This window comes from Blastomyces gilchristii (genome assembly GCF_000003855.2).
Source record: "Blastomyces gilchristii SLH14081 genomic scaffold supercont1.3, whole genome shotgun sequence".
NCBI classification, from domain to species: Eukaryota; Fungi; Ascomycota; class Eurotiomycetes; order Onygenales; family Ajellomycetaceae; genus Blastomyces; species Blastomyces gilchristii.
Genome location: NW_003101680.1, coordinates 4,568,032 through 4,588,678, shown reverse-complemented (window position 1 = coordinate 4,588,678; position 20,647 = coordinate 4,568,032). Strand labels below are relative to the sequence as shown.

The following is a 20,647-nucleotide window of genomic DNA, read 5'->3' as shown; positions in this document are numbered from 1 at the left end:
ATTGTGCGTAAATTTGCCAGTGTTCGCCCTATGTTTATTGGATATTATTAATTCATATATAAATTAGTTTTGACAGTAATAATAATTAGCATCTTTTGTGTCAGTTAGCAGGGCTCTGAGACCAGTTCCAAGGCTATTACGCTCGCCATCCATATTTGATATGTATCATGCGCTATTTCCATTTAGACATGTCTGTTGCTGCATTTATTGATTTATATAGCCCTTGGAAACACGGCTTGAACAACGACGCACTTTCTTGTCCTATTCTTCTCCCATCCTGTGTCCCGTTTCCTGTGCCCTGCCCCTTCGTTGGAAGGAATTTATGGGGTTCTCTGTGAGGGGTCATGCTGAATGTATGTAGCACGGACGGATCTTGGGGATGATAGGTTGAAGCCAGGAGCTCGATTCTGCTTTGGTTTCATAATCAAATGCAAATGCCAATGTACAGTACATACATGTACAGTACAACGTGGGCTAGAAAGGCGCCCTCGATAGAGTATGACTCCAATGTTTACACACAGGATTAGGAACCGGCACACGGTGATGCTTCATCAATTAGCACATGAGAGGTGGTGGTGTTATTTCATGAACACGAAACGTTCGGCGGCAAGGTAGAGGATTTTCAGGGAAAGACAATCTCGACACCTTGAAAGAAATAGGGAATATAAGAAAGAGATCGCTAGTTTGCTAGATCACACTGATTTAGGGCAGAAAGGTAACTATCGCAAAGAACGGATCATTAGCACCAATAGGAGGATGAAGGTGAGGCAGTTGACCAAGGGGACGCTACTCAAAGACGATGAGATATTCCAAACTTCTGCCAGACAATATCCAATATCGCTAAGAGTATCTTGACTGATCTAGAAGTCTTATTCGCAGAAAGCAAAGACACACAAATTAATAGTTATCTTATTCTTGAGAACTCTATTTAGATACCTGCCTTCTGGGTGTGTTATATTCATATCCCCGCCTAATATTCTCCTTCGATCCTACATCGAAGTGCAACAACAGGACTGGTTTTATATAGTTCCTCCCGTTCCGGCGTATGCGGATCTTTTCTCCCGCGATGACTGGCAACTTGCAAAATGCTCCGTGACACGGCGGGGCCTTTGGTTGTTAAAGCGAAACTTAACACACACTCGAGTATAGCAACGGTCATTTCTCATTCATCGAGGATGTAATGAGCTTCTTCCATCTTCTGATCGGGGTGGTTGAGCCTACGTTGCCTCCAATCATACTTCTGTATATGGTGCTTTCTTCTTGCCTTCTTTCCTGACTTTGAATACGGATCTGATAAGAATAAAATTAAATCAAAAACCTCTGCTCTGCTTCAAACCATGCCTGATTGAATCAAATTTCCAGATTTAATTGCAATCAACCGCAGCTGGCCTGAGTCCATCCTCTGATGTACTATGCTGAGCCATCAGGCTTTGTTGAAACTGACATAACTTGAATATGAGAAACTAAATAGACAGCTGCCCAATATTCCACAAAGAAAGAAGAGCTACAACAGTGACAGTGAGAGACACCTCTTGATTGAGTCTTTCTTGAGCTATTCACTCCTCAGTCTCTTCTTCTGATAACTACTCTCATATAAATCATCAGAAAATTTTCTATTCTTTTTACATCAGTCTTTTGTATGTACAGTACAAACTTACTATGATACGATCGAATTTATGGGCCAGATTCTCTGAAGCTGATGTGTGTGACTTCCTGGCACAACACTTGCGCGGTTCTATCTCCTTCGAAGGTCTAGATTTATGCCTAACTAGTTGAAACAAATAGTTAGATCCAAAAAAAAAAAAAAAAAAAAAAAAAAAAAAAAAAAAAAAAAACCTTCGGAATTTTATTCATCCATATGGTTTATAAAATTAGCTTTGTCTAAAAGAGTGCCAAGCCTAGGCTTACCTGTTAACATCCCGAGGGCTTGATCAGATCAGATAGCAACTGCAGGTATAGGCCTAGGAACCAAATAACAGATGTGTCCATCATCTTAGTTTAACAACTCTGAATGATTGCAAATTGAGTGGTTACACAGTACAGAGTACATATAATCTCTACCTAGGTAGTAACCTTTGATCTCTTACAAACCATCGCTTGGCGCCATTGCACAACGTGAAACAGTTGCCTGTTTCTCCTTTGTGGTGAGCGAGCCTCTTGACCTCCAATTGAAAACACAGCAACATTTTATCGACATCAGCCAGATGCTCCGACTCTTCCCCAGCAAGTTGAGACAGGCCCATGGCTCTTCTTTTCTGCATCTTTCGAGAATCAGTAATTGAAATTACCTCGTCCCTTTTCGTCAAAGTCTATCTTTTCAGCGCTCTGAGGAGCTTTCCGGTCAAACATTTCCAATACCTTCCGACCACGAGAGTCTCCCCCCGTTGCTGTATCAGTGGCAGGAAGGCGTCGAAGATCTCGAAAACTATTTCCCAGTGGCTACCCATCCAACACACATTGGAGATCGATATCAGAATAATCGCTACGAAGTTGTTCACAAGCTTGGTTTCGGGTCTTATTCGACAGTCTGGCTGGCCAAGAACCATGACAAAAGCTGTTTTGTCGCTCTCAAGATAGTCGTTGCAACTTTCTTCGAGGAGAGTCGAGAAGCCAAAATATTGACCAGACTTGCATCAGGAAAGCAGAACCATCCAGGTCGACGGTCTGTCTTGACCTTACTTGATGAGTTCACTATCACCAGGCCAAATGGCCGCCATCAGTGCATTGTAACAGAAGCTTTAGGCTGCAGTATTGCGAATTCCAAAAATGAAACCATGCCATGGAAGTTTCCCGTCAACGCTGCAAGGGCAATCGGTGTCCAAGTTCTTCTAGGACTGGATTACATCCATTCTTGTGGTGTTGTACATGGTGGTAAGCAAACCTGACGGTAGACATATTTATCTTGAGAAAGGCTTTACGAAGTCAATTTTTATCAGATTTACATTCAGGCAACATTCTCTTTCGCCTTCCAAGGCACCTCCGCGGCACCAGCGATGTTTATCGTGAACTGGGAGAGCCTATGAAGCTCCCTCCCTGTTCAGCGACTAGATGGGAAGTCGACAGGCCCCGAAACGCACCGGTACTGCATCCCGCCTGCGCGAACCTATGTTTCGTGTCAAGATGTCAAAGAAGACTGCGGCGCGATCATTGCCGATTTTGGAGAGGCCTTTTTACCAACAGAGTCACCAACGCGACTACATACTCCAGTCTTACTCCTCCCACCGGAGTTTCTGTTCGATGAGTCACTGGGAACAGCAATTGACCTCTGGACTCTGGGTAGTACCCTGTACAACCTCCTTGGCGAACGCGAATTAATTGGAGGGCTTCATGCCGGATGAAGATCATGCGATTGCAGAGATGATAAGCACACTAGGCCCTCTACCCAAGAAATGGTGGGATCGCTGGCAGCAGAAGGGAGATTTCTTCCTTCCCGACGGGTGGTGGAAGAAAGATACACACCGTGCCCACGCTCCATGATCGCGACCTCTGACTGAGAGGTTGGGACTTATGGGACGACAGGGCGAGTTGGGTGCGGACGAGATGGCCGCGCTTGAGAAGCTGCTGAGCAGCATGTTGACCTACGAGCCAGCGCTGTGCATTACCGCGAAGGAGGCTCTTGCATCGGAATGGATGTATAAATGGGGTCTTCCCGCATGGAAGAAGACGACGTTGAATGTCGCCGCTTGATACTAAGCTGGCTGAATATCCAAGTCCTCCAGGTGTACAGCACCGACTTCTGAAGTGAAAGGGACTGTTCATGTGTCTCCTCCCCATGCTTGACAGCTGCATCGGTTGGTTATACGGGCGCCCACCGCAGACGTATAAGCAACCCGTCTCATGTCAATTTTCGCAGTGGAGGAATATAGCAGCTAGCAGCAATCGCAGGGGAGGGGGAAGGAGTGAGGTGCACAAGGATGAAATTTCTTGGTGCTTGAAGCCGCATTGTCAGTCTTGACCTTGAACAGATTTACAAAGCCAGCCAAGTCATGAAGAATACTGAAAGGTATGTACAAAGACAGTCTGAAGTCCGAGGCCGTCAGAGTAGCTCTGAAGTGAGTTTGGTGTCCAGCAGCTGTTTTAAGTCTGTTCTTCCCTTACACCATTTCCAGTGAGGTGGAGCATCCGAGCCAAGGCGATCCCGCAAACCATTTCACGGCACTCATGGAGTTATGTATAAGAATTCAGATAACAAACCCCCCGGGGCTTCTAAAGAAATAATTTAAAAATTATTAGAATAATAATTCTGAAAAGAAGATAATCATTATAGCTCCTAAGTAGCTATATTAAAAGTATTTTTATAAACTAAATTAATTAGTGCATTTTAACATATCATAGTTAATATTTATTCTTACATCGTAACTATATGAATACCACTTCGCGCCGCCACGTCACACAAAGCCGTTTAACTCTTGCCCCGGCATCACCCCGAAGACATCCAGGCGAAACATCTGGCATCACACCATATTCCATCTTCTTCTTCTTCCTCTCCTTCTTCCTCCTCTCCTCCGACAGCTTCCCCTACAGTGTCGTATCAGATCCCTCGGCAGCTCTTGCATATGCTAACTAAAAATAAATAAATGGTTAGTTTAACCTTCCATCCGCAGGCGCCCTTCTCCACTACGACGAGGCAATTTCGCGCAAGAGAGTTTCATAGTTTGATAGTTAAAGTCATTGCATTGACGTAACTCCTCGATTTATTAGGGCACTCAGACAAGCAAAGCTAAGGTTCCCTTTCCCCCATCAAGTTAGCAAAAAAGCTTATCTGCCAAGTCCAGTCCTTTATTTTAACAAAAAATAAATAAATAAATAAAAAGGAAAATAAATAAAAGAAAAGAAAAGAAAAGAAAATAGGTTCAGGAACTCTGTCACTTACCAAGAAACCGTTTTTGCTTTTTTGGCTTCTTTTATTTCCCTTTTCACTCAAAAGCCCTAACTACATACTCTCTCGGTGATCCCGACTGGAGAGTGAATCTTTTTTTTTCTTTTCTTTTTCTTCCCCAGGTCCTATTATTGAGGCTAGTTCTCTGGGCAACACAAGCGGCACTTTGCCTGGTTTTATAGACTCCTGGAGGCTAGATTCCCAAGTGGGCTCTTAAAGGGACATCTGGGTCCCTTGGTTGGCTGCAATTTGCAAATCGAATATGCTTTGATGGCTGTGTGGAGCTAGATAGCGGTGACTAGTTTAACACCTGTCTTCGGGCTTTACAAAGTTTATTATTTATTTTTTGCCTACAGAAGAAGTGCGGAAAACTAGCTAGAAGATAGAGCTACAGAGTTGAAAGAGAGAGAGAGAGAGAGAGAGAGAGGTAAAACACGCACAGCAGAACCTGCTCAACGGCTTCATGCTTGACATCAACTTCAGTTTCAGCTTCAAACCTTTCTTTCTAACTGATAACTTAGAAAGTGAATAAGCAATATTTCGTGAATTCGACAGCAAACGAGCAGCGACAAAATAACTTCCTATTGCAAAAAACACCTTGCTCTCTCCACTCCTCTTCATCCCTTCCCCTACGCGTCTCTCTACTGAGTCATATATACATACTCCCCGTTCATGCGCTCGAGAGAGTACTGCGTTTTACCACCAGACGACACCCAAATGATCTGATATGAAACAATGGCCATCTTTAATCTATCTCGCTCAACCCGTCTGAGCATCATCATCGCCATCTCCCTCTCGTTCTTCCTCGTCGAGATCTCAGGCAAGTCCAAACCAGCAAACCAGCAAGACAGCAGTTCTGCAAAGCCCCAGATAGATACTCGCTTCCAGGGGTCTCTCAGGAACTGATTTAACAAAATACTGAATATACTGACATTTGTGGGGGAATTTTAGTTGGTTTCTACACGCGTTCGCTAGCCCTGGTTGCTGATGCGTTTCACTATGTAAGGAGCCGACGTCTTCTAGATATATATATTCATTCATCCGTGTGGAGGATAAAAGGGCTTTGTGTATTTACTGACGCTGGTCCATGTAGCTAAACGATCTCATCGGCTTCGTCGTTGCTCTCATAGCGTTGAAGGTATGTCTTCCTTACCCCATACAGACGCGCCTCAAGCCGATGAATTTATATATATGTATAAATATATATATTCCAAACACTGCCAAAACAATATAAACAAGAAGTACAATAGGCTATATCTAGCTAACCTCCTGCTCCCCTTCTGCCGTTCAGGTCTCCGAAAAACCAGGCGAACCCCCAAGCTATCTCTCGTTTGGCTGGCAGCGTTCGTCGCTACTAGGCGCATTCTTCAATGGCGTCTTCCTGATGGCGCTGGGCGTGAGCATTATTCTGCAGTCTATTGAACGCTTCGTCTCATTGGAGAGTATGTATTATCTGTTGTTTTATTTATTTTCTTTTTCTTTTTTCTTTTTCTTTTTTCTTTTTTTCTTTTTTCTTTCTTTTTCTTTTTTTATTTTTATTTTTATTTTTTATTTATTTTTATTTTATTTGATTTTATTTGATTTGATTTGATTTGATTTGATTTGATTTTTTTTCTGGTTTTGTTATGCCCGGCCATATACAGAACCCAATTTAGTTTCGGCGGCTGACTGGAATCCCTTGAGGAACCACATATATTTAGAGGTCGAGAATCCGGAGCTTATCCTTATCATTGGATGCGTGGGTCTTACGCTGAACATCATCAGCGTGTTTTTTATCCACGGTAACTATAACTTGCGGAGGATCCCCCCGGCCGGACCCCGCGCCTCTCCCCCGCTCTCAGGAGCATGAAAAGATTTGCTGACATCAACACAATAGAACATGGGCATGACCACCATGGACACGGTCATGGTCACAGTCACAGCCACGCTACCCCCGAGGTAGATGCAGAGCATGACCAAAACACCGTCAGGATAGAACTTGAGAATGTACGTGCATGTATCTCTCTTCCTTGCCACTCGCTTCCTTCTAGTTCAAAATAATACCTTCGTTTCGGGAAATTTTCCTAACTCTCGCCACCAGCAAGAGCAAGAAGACGCTCATGAAAACCACCGACATGCCACCAATTCTCTGCCCGCCAAGCGGTCGCATGACCTGGGAGTCATGGGCGTGCTGCTCCACGTCATTGGCGATGCCATCAATAACATTGGCGTCATCATTGCTGCCCTGGTTATTTGGAAGGCAACGCATGAAGGGAGATACTATGCAGATCCGGGAGTCAGTCTTGGGATCGGAATTCTGATTTTGGTTACAGCTATTCCACTCGGTAAGAATTCAAAGAATATTTTGCGACCCCTTCTCCTCTTCTCATTATGTTTACCACCTGCGTTTTTCCGATCCATTTTGCAATCCACGCTGTCATGGCGTCCCAGCTAATCCACTTCCTCCTCTTCCCTCTTTGCGTCAAACACCAATAGTGAAAAACAGCGGCTCCATACTCCTTGACACTGTCCCACTCGGCGTTAATCTAGACGATGTGCAACATGATCTCGAAACGGTACGTATAAAGCATCCCACCCTCCTTAAAAAAAGAGAGTCAACAAATCTAACTCAAAACCCTCCCCACTCCCCTTTAGATCCCCGGCGTCCTCTCAGTCCACGAACTGCACGCCTGGCGCCTGAACCAAAACAAAGCCATCGCCTCCGCGCACGTCGTCACCTCCGACTCCTCTCTCGCCGGCTTCATGGCACGCGCCCAGCGCATCGGCGAGTGCCTGCACGCCTATGGCATCCACTCTGTCACGCTGCAGCCGGAGCTGGCGCATTCTGGCTCGTCGTCTGTTGCTGGTGATGTACATGTACTTTCTTCAGAGGGGGATGCGGGCACGGGTACCGGTACGGGGGGGCTTCGCTTGAGGAGGGAGGCGCGGAGTTCGACGTGTAAGATTGTTTGTAGAAGTGGATGTGAGGCGCTTACTTGTTGTGGGTAGCGGGTAGAAGGGGGAATGGGATTGACGGCGAGATGAGGGCGTGTTTGTGTTCGACATGTGTAGTTGGTGGTGCTTTCGAAGGAGGAGCTTTCTTAAAGAGAAGTATAAGATTTAATTAACTTGAGAACGGGAAGGCTGGGTGGGTTATATGTTTATTTTTGATTACAAAGAGAGGGAAATAGGCGTTTTTCTGATACATGGTGTTCTCTGACATAACTTGAGAGTTATATTATTATTATTATTTATCGGGAGAACGTATGTTTATCCCGCACAACGCAAGGAAGGAGTAGTCACATACCTCGGCATGCATCAACGCATCGCATGGCGCAAAGCTGCATCATCTTCATGGGGAATCTGCAGAGTGTAGACTCTGGTGCGGTGCGGGAGGGATGCAGAAGAACGGATGCACCCGTCAAAGGGTTGGCACCGCTCCTGACGAGAAGAATTCGATCCATTTTAACAACCAATGCAGGAAAAAGTTGGGAGGGCTAAGCCATGATTCCTCCTACCTACCTTTGAAGCTATGCAGGCAGCATTTTAAAGATTCTGCTGGGATGTGATCTTCGCTAATCTTAGGCCATGAAGAGTAGAGCTACATATCTCGCCAATCCAAAATAAATAAATAAAAAGAACCTCTTTTCAACAACACTGGTCAGATGCGAACAGATTCGTCATCACTGACCCTGTTGCAAGCACTTGCCAAGGGTATAGCAAGTAAAGCCTCGTCTAGTATTTCCAAATCAATCCTAACCACCAATGCAATAATGCACTCAAAACACCAGCAGCCACTGCTTAAAACGCCCCATTCCTGCACGACACAAGATGACACGACATGACACTCTTCATTGACTCCGCCCTCCTCTCTCCGACAAGACTGTTTTCTGAACACGCATGGCCCCCAAATCGCCGACATACTAATCCGTATAGTATCCGTCGTCACGGATTTAATGGATGAGGGGAGAGTGGATTGACAGTATAGCAGGCTGACAAATGGCGGCTAAATGAGGGACAGTTTTCTTACTGGGGTGCCTCAATTGGCCTGACTCTTAACTGTGCCTCTCAAGGCTCAGCAAGGCTCACTCGCCCACTGCAGATTTCACAGAGCTAATGTAACTGTGCTGAGGGTGGGGGGAATTCACCCTTTCTTCCTTTCTTATGAGACTGTCTGCCGCCCTTTGACCATTTGATGGGTTGAAAGCCTCATCTATACGAAAGTGTTTGGAAGAACAATTTCAACTTTGGTTGAATATATTCCGTATTTCAAGCGGGATTTGTGTGCTTTTTTACGGAAATTCTTCCAGCCGCCTTCATCTCATCCCGCTTCCTTCCTAGTCTACAGCCACAGATCCAAAGATGACTGAACCAACGGAAATCGATTGCTACCGCATTCTGAAAGTGTCGAAAGGCGCGTCGTTATCAGATATTAAAAAGGCATATCGCAAGCGCCTGTTGGAAACTCACCCAGACAAGAACCCGGGGATAGAATCAAGTCTCTTTGTCAAGGTTAGTGTTGGAGGTTACTTTTATCCGGGGAACGCCTTGGGGGGCGATCTGAAAGACGATTAGAAAATACCCTAATTCGAACGAAACCTCCCACCGTTATTTTCGCAGGTCCAAAGTGCGTGGGAAACCCTGAGCGATGCGTCGAAACGATACTGTTTCGATTGCAAATACGAGAGGATTAAACAAGAATGGGACAAGTATGAGGAGGCCTGTGGGCGGCAGAGGAAGACAACGACAGGTGCAGGCAGGCAGGGAACAGGAGATAAATTATTTACGGAAGCAGACGTCCACGAAATCCTAGAAAAGCTACGCCGAGCTGAGGCGGCCCTTAAGCGAGAAGGAGAAGAGAAACGAGCCCGAGAGAAGCGGCAAGAAGAGGAGAAGAGAAGACGGGAAGAGGAGAGGAGAGAGGAAGAGGAACGAAAGAGAAAAGAGCAATTCCCGAAGAGCAGGAACGCATTCGATTTCTCTGCTATGGAGGACGCGCTTGATGACCTTGATGACGGATGGAGCGGGGGGCGAGGGTGGTCGGGCACAGCACGACAGCCTCCAAACCTGCCTCGCGAGGAGTGGAATGGCAATGACAGCCACTGCCACCATAATCGGTGGTGGCCATACGTCTATGGTGCTGGCTCGTGCGATTATTGCGATAGATATTGCCCAATATACCTTCTGGGCTGCCCTAGTTGCGACGCTCTGGCGTGTGTGCCTTGCAAGATTCGGGTAACTGGTAGTTGAAGTATTGGGACCTTTTTCAAAAGGAGAGGTTGCGCCTTGTTTTAAAGAAAGGGGGAAAAGGGGGCGTCTAGAGGCTTTTGGATGTTTGCTTAATTATATACCCGTTTTTTGGTCTGCTTGTTTTTTTTTTTTTTTTTTTTTTCTAAACTGTTCATTTTTCTTTTATCATTTTAATTCTAGCTCCATTGCCGGTTTCTCCCCTTTGATTTACATTGATTTACATTGTCTTCTTTTCTTTCAAGTATTCGCATGTGCATAAATAATTGATCCAGTTTGTAGTTGTCTATACGCATGAAAGGAACCATCTTCTTCGCAAAAAGCAACAACCCACCCAAAAACCCTTTTCAATGCCTCTACGACTCCTCAAGTTTTGCCTCCAGGATGGAGAATGGGCCGCCCTGCAATTTCGGTGCAGGTCTCCGGACAAATATTCGAGCCGAGCACGAATATGTATCCAAATACGGAATCTGGGTCGGGTTGACTATGATCTGCAAGTCGAGAATCAACCCGTAGTTACCCGGTTAGTTAGTTATGATATTAGAGTTAACTATTTATCTTAAGCTCTTTGCTAGTGACTATTTTTAAATTTAAGGTTTGTGGGTCCCGCAACATGACAACGTCCCGCCAATTCTTCATCTTCGCGATGCCGTCGCGTTCAAGGCGGACGTTAGATTCAGCCATTCGTATGAATAAATCAAAAAGTTATCTCTCCTAGAACCAGAGATGTGCAATGAGAAGCCATCACGATTCCCTCCCACTAACCTCCAATCCGCTTGAGATGCACCGCTTCTCTTCTCGTATTCAGATGGGCTCACTTCCTCTCCAAGCTCATTGGCAGGAATGCGGAAATCCTCCCTCCTGCACAGATTCTTGTGATTACGATTGAGTGATCATTCATTGCTTTCGTTTTTCTCATTTCCCCGGTCTTGCACTCTTTTTGCCATTTTTGGAGCAGAGGCTTTTTTTCCTCGAAGGCATACTACTGCCTACGTCTCGTTTAAGGCATCTTTCGTATAATCATTCTACTGACGATTATTTGCGGTTAAACTAATTGGCTGATGAGGCAGCTACCTTCCGCCAGGAATTCTACGAACTCTTATCCCGCTGACTTGGCCTTTGGAAATGCTTGAGCCACACAGGGGGTTTGGTAACGGGAGTCGGTTCAATATGCGTGTCGGAAGGGATGCGATATCACATTCTTTCACAGGGGGCTTTTGCTGCTTGCGTATATAGCTGTGTATATATTTCTGATTGCTGCTATCATGGAGTCCTTGAGGCGAAGTATAACCTCATATGAGCCTAGGTATTCAAATATGCCATTTGATAATTATGTAAACAAAGTTCTTTTTTCCTCCTAATTGCCCCTTTTTTGGCTTCACAATGGCTGTTTGGAAATCCATCCTTGGGCTCCTGGGCTTTACAAAGTCCTACAACTTCATCCTCTTCTTCATATTTGCCGGAGGCCTATTCGGCTTCACCCTTGCACGCCTATAATACCTCGACATCACCGGACGATATGCCAGCGATAGCAGCCCCGGCGAGTGGTTCAACCAACACACCGGCTTCAGAAAAGTCGGCCTCATCCTCCACCTGGGCACGATCCTCCCCTGCGAAATTCTCGTGATCTACCAATTCATCCCCTCAATCCGCCACCGCGTAATCCTCTTCCACCGCATAAACGGCTACATCATCGTCGTCCTACTCCTCATCTCCAACGCCGGCGCGCCATGTTCTACATGTGGCAGCATCGTGACCATCCACCCGCTGCTGGAAATCATCTCCAGAATCGTCAGCAAGCTCGGCACGTACTACGAGGTCTGGCCGTGCGAGAAGATCGACTTCACCTGGCAGTTCTACAAGATCCCCGTCTCCTATCTCGCCGCGTATCCCATGTGTGCGCCGCTGCCTGACCCTGCAAAACTGCTGCCGGGCTACGACCCCGTCGCGATCGTCAAGGCGGATGATAACGGCATGGAACCCGCACAGATTGGTGCAAATCTCAACCTGTCGTTCGGACTGGCACTGTGGCTGGCGCTGTTTTTGCATATTTTTGGCGTCGAGATTTACCTGCAGCTGACGCCGAGGGAGAGTCAACGGCTGCGCATGGTTAGCTATGAGCGACAGAAGGCGGCGGGGTATGCGAACCCTGGGCTCCGTCGGTTGAAACTGGGTAGCCCATGTAGGTTACTTGTTTAGGGACCGACAGAGGGGGCGCACGGATATTGATACGCTACGAATTTACTATTATTGGTGAGCTTGCGCATTAAAATGTTGGCCACGCTGCTTTTGGTTCTTCCATATCTATAGTTATTTCATTCGTATTCAAAATTTCTTATTACTATTATTTAGCAGGGCATTTTGGCTAATATTTAAATGTCTGTTCTGTCTTCATGAATTCTTAGTGCGTAATAAACTGTGTTATGGTGTAATCTTCCGTCGGTTATCATCAACCTTGTCTATGTTTAACTTGAGGTCCAACGCGATTTTAACAAAGGAATATTGAATGCATTCCACTTATCGAGGTATTTCTAACCAAAGGGAATGGCAGGGAAAGAGAAAGACAAAATAATACAACGGACTAAGAAACAATTAAACTTCCAAGTGATAAGAACCAACCCGCTTCCCCCCCTCGGGACCCTCAAGTTGTCCATAATCCAAGGCTCTCTCTATTCGCCAATACTTCGCTTTTTTGGCACGACAATGTTATTTGCAACAACCTGTCTTGCTGCCAAGTTCTTCTCACGAACCTCTCGATACGTTTCGAACGCCTCGATGAACCCAACAAGCAAATCCTCCTCTATCAACGTAGTTGGATCCTTCCATGCCCCTCCAAGTTCTGAAAACACCCCATTTGGCATTTCGTTGGACAGCCCGCATTTCTGCATCGCCATCCGTACAGCCACCGCACAATGGAAGCGGATAAATTGTGGGCTCGGTCTGAGGTCGCACCCCGGTTTGAAAACGAGTGTCCGCCCATTCAAATCATTGAATGTCATTTCCCCATTCACCTTCAGGCGTAAAATTTTCGGGTCGAGGACTACAAACTTGTAGTTGTGAGGACGAGCTGCGACTGGGTCTGGGATTATTGTAACCTGGTAGTCCTGAAACGCATGTTTGACGGCGGGTGGTAAGAAAAGCCCGTTTTCCGCTCCGTGGATACTGACATCGAATCCGTCCCCGAAGACCATCCCCAGGTTGTCTTGTCCGACCTGTGGGGGAAAGATATGTACTGCGCTCAAGTCCGCCTTTCGAGTCCTGCCCGTGACAGGGCTCCAGATTTCACTGGGTGTGCCCTCAAGACTGTACACGTTTTCCATAGCCTCCAAAAACATCCTTTTCTCCTCCACAGTTATTTCTCTCATCAATAACACGAATAGATCCTTCGCTTTATTTTTCTGCGTCTTTGTCCTGTACGCTGCTTCGGAAGCAGCTTTATGCTCAGCCTTTTGAAAGAGGTGCCACAGTTCTCTACCAAGTCGCATCCGCTCTGAGATGAATAGATTCTGCTCGGCGGTGTAGTGGTTTTCCAGCTTGGTCCATGTGGGATCATCCCTATCGATATCGCTGTATTTCTTCGTACATACGCGCCAATCCAACTGGCTCAGCGTAATTTTGAGGTGTAGCTCCCGCAGGCGAAAAATCACGCAATCTATGCTTCCATAAGGTGCGTCGCTATATGTAGAGACTGCAGCCCTCAGTCCTTCGTCCAGTTCATTTCGAAGTTCCATTTCTTCGTCGTCGAAGTCATCAGGGCTCAGTAATTCATCTCGGCAGAGCTCTTGTAGGGTATTATCATCCATGATCGAGGCAGGCAGGTATATTGGATGCCACAATGGGACATGAAAAGGTAAGTATTTGCAGTTTGATTGCAGAGATAGAAAATATAGAAAGTAAAAGGACACAAGCAGGGCAAATTCGAAATGTCAATAAGCATATGGTAGCTAGATGAAGAGGAAGGAGTGGGATAGGAGGGAGAAAAGGAGAATGAGAATGAGAATGAGAAAGAGAAAGAGAGAGATTGTGGGATTCCACACAGGACTTTCCCTTCTTCCTTCCTTCCTTCCTTTCACCATTGCATTCACAAGAATTCATTGGCAATGTCATGTCAAGTAGCAGGCTTAACATCAGCACTGAGCACTGGCTCATTTTGTGTGTTGTTCCTGTGTGCTGTGTAGTGAACAGTAAAAAAGTACCTCAACTTGAATCAGAATAAATTCAATTCCAATCCAGCTCAGATTGAAGAGGTACTTCATAGAACATGTTGGCAGTCAATCTAGGATGTGCTGTGTCAAAATGTTGATATGATTGATATGTTCAAGACTTACTGAACCTGAAATTGCTGCAGTTAAGTGATAAGAGAAATCCCATAGGAAAAGAATGTATTCAGAATATATTTAGTTATCATCTGAAACCCTTGTGGAAAGACAACAAAATATCTTCAAAGAGAAATTCACAATATCCCCAAAAGAAAAGAAAGGTTGAATTTGTCCTTATAAAATCAATGCACACTATCTATGCATTGAAAGTTTTTTCATGCGCAAATATCAACCATCTAACATGCAGCATAATTCTGATACCTAACTGGTTCCACATGAATATACATCCGTTCGAACGCCCCTGATCAGAATGGGATGGCCTGGTTGACTTTTCCGTTCCACTCCACTGGAGCCCCGAGAAGCCTGTGAACATTGCAACCGAGATAGGTTAATACATACGACACCAAATTAATGAGCAGATGGAGAGCAAAATAGGGAGGGAGGGAAAAGGGGGAAGAGGGAGTACGCACTGGGTCCCGGTCTTGGTAGCCCAGCACCCGCAAAAGAGTGATGCAGGCCACAGCACGATCTGTTGTTGCATATAAAATAAATGAGGATTAAAAACCAGGTTAGATATGTCATTTGTATGCATTGTAAAAATAACAAACCACTCCACCACATTTTGCTCCTTCGAGTAGCAACAAAAAAAAAAAAGAGGGTGCTTCGCCTAGATATTTGCACGCACAGCACTTAAGATAGTCGTGAGGAACCCTATAATGATATGAGGGCATTAGAGAAATAATTGATAGCGAATATAAAGGATATAGAGGGCACAAAATATCTCCCTCCCACTCAACAAACAAATATTTCAAGAAAAATGATAGCACTTGCGCGTCGGGGACATACCTAAAGTCGGACCAACTACTTTGCAACGACACGGATTCTGGTCTGTTCCGAATTGGAAGCAAAGCGGAAATGGTATCCAAAAAAACATGGTGGGGAGGCAAGGACGGACAGGTGTTTTGCTTCGCACTAAATGGACGTGGTTCAAAAAGAAAAAAGAAAAAAAAATATTGGTTTATAGCACGAGTGAGATTTCTTTTCTCCTTAAGAAGCCTTTGCTTGGGTTTGAGGGGACCTCGCTAGGTATCATATGTAATTATATCTTTTGTTAACTTAGTTTTGGCACACTTTATAAGGTAAGTTATTTCTGGGAACAATGGGGGTCAGTATGACGTTGATGAAAGCTTGACAGTGTTGGAACATTATGACCCGGAGCCATTCGTTAGTTAGTATGTGCTCCGTAACTAACATCCGGGAAGGAAAGAAACTCCGATGCGAAACTCCGATGTTTTCTGGGTTGAACATGGGAGGGAGTGAGTTTTTCGATGACGGGAATTGATATGAGGTATGGTATGAGGGTGAGTGAGGTTGACTGTCAGGTTGGGCGAGAATTGAATTCAAAGTTGATTTTCCAGCTTATTTAAAATAACTAGTCGACTGCACTCCGTGGTCCGTACAGCAGAGTAGAAATATATATAACTATAGTCCACAATAGCATAAATATACCCAAAGCAAGATCATAGGATTCGTCAAAGGTAAAAGTATCTCCTTTCGGGGTATTGTCGGTTCTTGGGAGATAACTATCACTTCAAATATGACGGCGGCGAAAGCCTAACAACCCTAGCCATGAGCATGTATTTACTACACAGCCTTCTCTCCACCGCCACCACCGCCACCACCACCAATCGCCAGCTCCTCTTCTTCCAACAATTCCTTTCGAATCCGTTCCTTTACCTCCATCAACGCCTTTCCAAGTAAATTCAAACCCCAGTTCTTCCTCCTCACGCCAGCATTCTTCGCCCCGAACCCCACACCCCATATCCGATCCCGCGGACTGGCCTCCACCAGTTCCCTGTCCCTCGTAGCCAAAAGCTTTGCTTTGAGCTGAGGGTCCTGAGTAAATTTGAGGTAATTGCCCTCGACGACGATCTTATAGCGATGTTTCTTCCACACTGCGTCGTCGAAGTCGGGAATTTGCCGGCCTAGGCTCCTGAGCTCTGCGGGATGGGGTGGTGTGGAGTCCTGTGAGAGAATCTGGTGCGTGACGGGGTCGTCTGGCGCGAAAAGGAGGCCCTTTTGGTGCATCATGTATCTATACGTATAAAAGACTCGTCATCAAGATTCCTGTCCCAAGTAAACTCTGACGGATACCATTGACCCAGATAGCCGTTCTCTGATTCTGGTTTCCAGAAGTAAACTGGCTCGGAGTTCGTGGGCGCCATTGTTGGTATCTTCCTAGATCGAGTAAATGTGTAGAATTGATTGTTAAAACCACCAACCCAGGTACTCGCTCAAGTATTTAAAGTGGTGACAAGATACCCTCCGGAGCCCACAGCCAGAATACCACAAGAGGGAGTCATTTGATGACACGAAGAAAGAGAACAGGAACATGATGGCGATCCTTTTAAGTCCCTCGCCGTTGGCCGCGTGCCCAAGGGCTCTAGGCACCTGTCTGCCCTAACGATGCCTAAACCCTGGGCGCCAAGCGAGCACTTTTAGCGCTATCCGTCCTCAGATGCATCAATGTATTGTACTTACTGCAAAGCCCAGCCAGCCTGTCTTGTCTGTCTGCTTGTATCAAGTTTTGGTCAACAAGGATATTGTGGGTTCCAAATGAACAACCCAAGACCCCTCGCAACTCATATATCACTCTTGGTGTTTAATTGCTTCTTCAGCAAGGACCCTCACCCGCTACCCCCTTGTGTCTTGTAAGTTCTGACCACGTTGTGGCTCAACAGCAAACGAGTTTAACATGTTTTGGGGGCGACAAGCCACTGAGATGATGCAGCAGATTCGCCGACTGCAGACAGTGCAGACATTGACATCCCCCCCCCCACAAATAAGGCTGTTGTTACCAGCCATGCCCGGCAACATGGCTGACCATCAAGGATTCTTCAGACCCTGTAATGTAAGCACAAGGATAGAGGTGTTTTGTATGTGTGTGTCTGTCCCATTTCCAGGTTTCCTTTAACAGCAAATCGAGTCATGGTGTCTGCTAGAGGAGAATCATAGAAAGTTAGCAATTATCTCGACCAGGATCCCCATACAATCTCGCCATGTTCCGCTCACAATCCTCCAGCCCTATGCCCACCTTTTTTGCATCCGCTAAACCACTGGCGCAAAGAAAAGGTACGAGGCTGAAACGATTCCTTGAACATGACTGGCTCACCCCCTCACCCGGCGTCATCATGTTCGTGAATGCTACGCTTCAACCCAGCCCCAGGCGCTGGCTAAGGATTCATGAGCAATTCTGTCTCCCTTTCTTTCCCAAATGTTCTTCTTCTTTCCCACAGGAAGACTGCGCATTCATTCATATATCAACTCCAAGCGCCGCTTCCACTGTAACTAACTATCCTTTTCTGAGTCCTTCCTTCGCCTCCACAGCTAGCCGCCATTCACCAACCAAAACCTCGCTTATTGCCTATTAAGCTTCCAAACATCCTTTTCTTTTCCCACCGAAGCTAAGTTACACCTCGCCGCATTCTTCTGACCTCATCTCTGAACCAAAAGAACAATCAATCCACTCTGATCCAAACAAGTCTCTTTTCATTTTTCCCACCCCTATGTCCTGGGCCCCGTCTCCGCTCAGTCAGATACCCTTCGATCAAGCAATCCCCCATTGTATTCTCTGCTCGCATTTCTCCACACTTAATCGGCCGTCGGCTCTACACAGCACGCGGTCACCGGCACGTGCCAGTTAAATCATTTTCTTTATTTCCCTTGACTGTTTGCCACCACAGCTCAGCCACGCACTCGCAAATCATTCAAACCATCAAACCCAACCCAAACGAATAAAGGGGGGTTTTTTTTATAAAAAAAATAAAAATAAAAATAAAAATAAAGAAAAAGGGAGCGGACATATAACCGGATAACCCCGATGGCATCAAATCGATTAATCCCGCTCCTAATCTTGCTCATCGTCGTTGGCATCCTCGCCGTTATTGGCTTCGTGACATGGAGCGTCATGATGGCCGTTAAGGCCCAGACGAAGAAGGAGATGGAGAAGAAACACGTCACGATGTCACGGGGTGGGATGAAGGTTGGTGTTAAAGAGTTGAATGACGAGCAGTATAAGGATATTAGCCAAGGGTATGTCCTCTATTTCTAATATAATCTCTACACCTTTATTTTGTTTACTTTTGTGTTGTTCTGTTCTGCCGGTTTGTGAGATAGGACCGGCGCCGAATAGCTACATCCCCGCAAAGATAAACTTTGTGGATGTACACCTTTGCGCTCCACCCCAGCTTCTCATCTCCCTTAACTTTGCGTATGATATTTCTTCGCTAACTTTTTTTTTTTTTTTTTTTTTTTTTTTTTACCAGTGTGCTGGTCAACATCTGGAATCACAGTTCATTCAACTACAGGAAACGCTGGTGGAACAGCGACAGCAGCAGGTCAAACAGGTTAGAAAAATAAATATACCACAAGGAAAATAATGATAATATAAATTAAAGGTGGATAAGAGCATTTGTAAAGTTTTCCCCTTTTCTTTCATCTTATGCCTCGTATTGCTTTATCATTGGTCACTATGGAGAAAATAAATCATCATCATCATGATCGGCCGTTGCCTCTTTTGCATGAATGTGCTGTCAATATTTTTTCACTACTTGATGGCATGACTATTATAGATACATTACTGACGGGTGGAACTATAGATAGGTGCCACAAGAGCTCAATGCTAGATGTTGATACAATTCAATTTCTACCATGTGATATGACACACAAATACGACAATGTTGTTCGAAAATGTAGCGTTCAAGAATTACACTACCCCCATCCCCACACGCCACTATAACGACTTTCCTGCCATCTTCACTTCGTGCTCCTCTTCTTCTTCTTCTTCTTCTTCTTCTTCTTCTTCTTCTTCTTTTCTCCCTTTTCCCTACAAAATATTCGTAACCGCCACTGTTTTTATTCCGTCTAGCCCAACATCTACATATTTTGAAGATGATTGATGCCGTGCTTCAGTGGAGTTTTTGTTCAGTATATGATATCAGCTTTATTTCTCTCGCATTGGCTGCATTTCTATTGTAAGCTAATCATTCATGTTTTATCGGTTGTTTCTACGATGTTTTTCTTTTCTTTTTCTTTTCGATCTTCTTTCTATGTTTTCCCCCTCAGTTTTCTATCTTCGGCTTCCTGTAGAGAAAGGCATTGTGCAGGACGCAACGTATACTATTGTTTACCCCAATGAGATGCGCCTGCGCCTTCTATACGGATTCATCCCAGAATCTCATGCTCTACTGTTTTAAGTACCTACCTAAAAGGTAAGGCATTCATCCCTGCATTCCGGGATGCAATGGGAATTTCAGCCAGGATCCTCTGTGTTTTGACGTTGCACGCCAAGCTCCATGGCTAGTAGCCTCCCCCTCACACCGATGGATATCATTAACATGCCCTTCAATGTATATGATTTCAGCATGATAATGAACATGTTTATCAGGATTGATTGATATCTGTCAAGGTGGTTCAAGAGCCAGCACATATACATATAATGAATGCTGGATAAGGGAAAGGAGTGGGGTTATCGGGGTATGGTCTTCCTTAAAGATTCCGTCTGTGAGTAATGTATGCCAGTTGAACTTTGGGAAGTAGACGTGCTCTCTCTCCCCCCCCCCCCTCCCCCCCCACCTTTTTTTTTTTTTTTTTTGCTCTCCGTTCTACATGTGGAAGTATGGGCATTATATGGTTATCATGATGATGAAGAAACAGAGGAAAAAAGAAAGAAAGAAAGAAGAAGAACGCAGGCTTTTTAAAGCGAGTAAACACTTTCTCAGTCTTGTATAAATGAAAAGGTTCCAACATAGTAGTAATCAACCAACCCCCCCCCAACATTGTCTACACAATTCCTTTTGTTTTAGTCAACAAATAACTTAGTTCCTCAATCCTCCAATGAAAACAAGCCCTCCAGCGCTTGCTTGCCACTAGGAAGCGGAGGGGGTAGTAGAAGATAGAGACGGGCCAGTGAGAAGAGGCCGGCCGCCTTTTGAAGTCCAGGTCGATGGGTCTATCTGGCCAGAGTGGAAAGAAGGGGGGGGGGGGGGGGTAAGTAGGGGGAAATGCGAAAAGCAGGCCCAAAAGAAGGGGGGGCAAAAAAAAAAACCTAAGGGGAGCTGGGCCCCGACAAGAACTAAATTGTGGGAGGGGAAACACCCATCCTTGTATGTCTTTTTTTTTTGGGGGGGAACAACTGGTTTTTAAAACATTTTGGTTGGGGCGG

The 20,647-nt window shown here is 45.4% G+C and overlaps 8 protein-coding genes across 8 annotated transcripts; 6 read left to right on the top strand and 2 right to left on the bottom strand.

Moving 5' to 3' along the window:
* Positions 1–2,241: 2,241 nt before the first annotated feature.
* BDBG_16582 (serine/threonine protein kinase) lies at positions 2,242–3,241 on the top strand (the record flags this gene model as incomplete). Its single annotated transcript, XM_031724509.1, has 3 exons — positions 2,242–2,274; positions 2,322–2,871; positions 2,937–3,241. 3 exons carry the CDS (start codon positions 2,242–2,244, stop codon positions 3,239–3,241), a joined length of 888 nt encoding a protein of 295 aa, XP_031577120.1.
* Positions 3,242–3,507: 266 nt separating this feature from the next.
* BDBG_16581 (uncharacterized protein) lies at positions 3,508–3,687 on the top strand (the record flags this gene model as incomplete). Its single annotated transcript, XM_031724508.1, has 1 exon — positions 3,508–3,687. The coding sequence occupies one exon, from the start codon at positions 3,508–3,510 to the stop codon at positions 3,685–3,687; it is 180 nt and encodes a 59-aa protein (XP_031577119.1).
* Positions 3,688–4,858: 1,171 nt separating this feature from the next.
* Positions 4,859–8,384, top strand: BDBG_02502 (CDF family cation efflux system protein). Its single transcript, XM_031720819.1, has 10 exons — positions 4,859–5,306; positions 5,401–5,699; positions 5,831–5,880; positions 5,973–6,017; positions 6,171–6,321; positions 6,580–6,660; positions 6,756–6,865; positions 6,960–7,203; positions 7,355–7,434; positions 7,514–8,384. The coding sequence occupies exons 2-10, from the start codon at positions 5,615–5,617 to the stop codon at positions 7,865–7,867; spliced, it is 1,200 nt and encodes a 399-aa protein (XP_031577118.1). The 5' UTR covers positions 4,859–5,306; positions 5,401–5,614; the 3' UTR covers positions 7,868–8,384.
* A 461-nt stretch (positions 8,385–8,845) lies between these two features.
* BDBG_02501 (uncharacterized protein) lies at positions 8,846–10,108 on the top strand (the record flags this gene model as incomplete). The annotated part of the gene is made up of 2 exons (XM_002627784.2): positions 8,846–9,370; positions 9,479–10,108. The coding sequence occupies exons 1-2, from the start codon at positions 9,221–9,223 to the stop codon at positions 10,106–10,108; spliced, it is 780 nt and encodes a 259-aa protein (XP_002627830.1). The 5' UTR covers positions 8,846–9,220.
* Positions 10,109–11,370: 1,262 nt separating this feature from the next.
* BDBG_02500 (uncharacterized protein) lies at positions 11,371–13,628 on the top strand (the record flags this gene model as incomplete). Its single annotated transcript, XM_031720818.1, has 3 exons — positions 11,371–11,411; positions 11,632–12,358; positions 12,511–13,628. The coding sequence occupies 2 exons, from the start codon at positions 11,371–11,373 to the stop codon at positions 12,302–12,304; spliced, it is 714 nt and encodes a 237-aa protein (XP_031577117.1). The 3' UTR covers positions 12,305–12,358; positions 12,511–13,628.
* On the bottom strand, positions 12,403–14,413 carry BDBG_02499 (uncharacterized protein). Its single transcript, XM_002627782.2, has one exon. It carries the CDS (start codon positions 13,906–13,908, stop codon positions 12,775–12,777), a length of 1,134 nt encoding a protein of 377 aa, XP_002627828.1. The 5' UTR covers positions 13,909–14,413; the 3' UTR covers positions 12,403–12,774.
* A 1,655-nt stretch (positions 14,414–16,068) lies between these two features.
* BDBG_02498 (uncharacterized protein) lies at positions 16,069–16,512 on the bottom strand (the record flags this gene model as incomplete). Its single annotated transcript, XM_031720817.1, has 1 exon — positions 16,069–16,512. The coding sequence occupies one exon, from the start codon at positions 16,510–16,512 to the stop codon at positions 16,069–16,071; it is 444 nt and encodes a 147-aa protein (XP_031577116.1).
* Positions 16,513–18,304: 1,792 nt separating this feature from the next.
* BDBG_02497 (uncharacterized protein) lies at positions 18,305–18,843 on the top strand (the record flags this gene model as incomplete). Its single annotated transcript, XM_002627780.1, has 2 exons — positions 18,305–18,516; positions 18,750–18,843. 2 exons carry the CDS (start codon positions 18,305–18,307, stop codon positions 18,841–18,843), a joined length of 306 nt encoding a protein of 101 aa, XP_002627826.1.
* Positions 18,844–20,647: the final 1,804 nt, after the last annotated feature.

What these genes read in the sequence shown, in the direction of transcription:
- BDBG_02502 (XM_031720819.1), top strand. Translation starts at nt 5,615, where the DNA reads ATGGCCATCTTTAATCTATCTCGCTCAACCCGTCTGAGCATCATCATC. An exon ending in ACGCTTCGTCTCATTGGAGA is followed by an intron (nt 6,322 to 6,579) that starts GTATGTATTATC and finishes ACATATATTTAG; the next exon opens with AGGTCGAGAATCCGGAGCTT. An exon ending in TGCAACATGATCTCGAAACG is followed by an intron (nt 7,435 to 7,513) that starts GTACGTATAAAG and finishes ACTCCCCTTTAG; the next exon opens with ATCCCCGGCGTCCTCTCAGT.
- BDBG_02499 (XM_002627782.2), bottom strand. Translation starts at nt 13,908, where the DNA reads ATGGATGATAATACCCTACAAGAGCTCTGCCGAGATGAATTACTGAGC.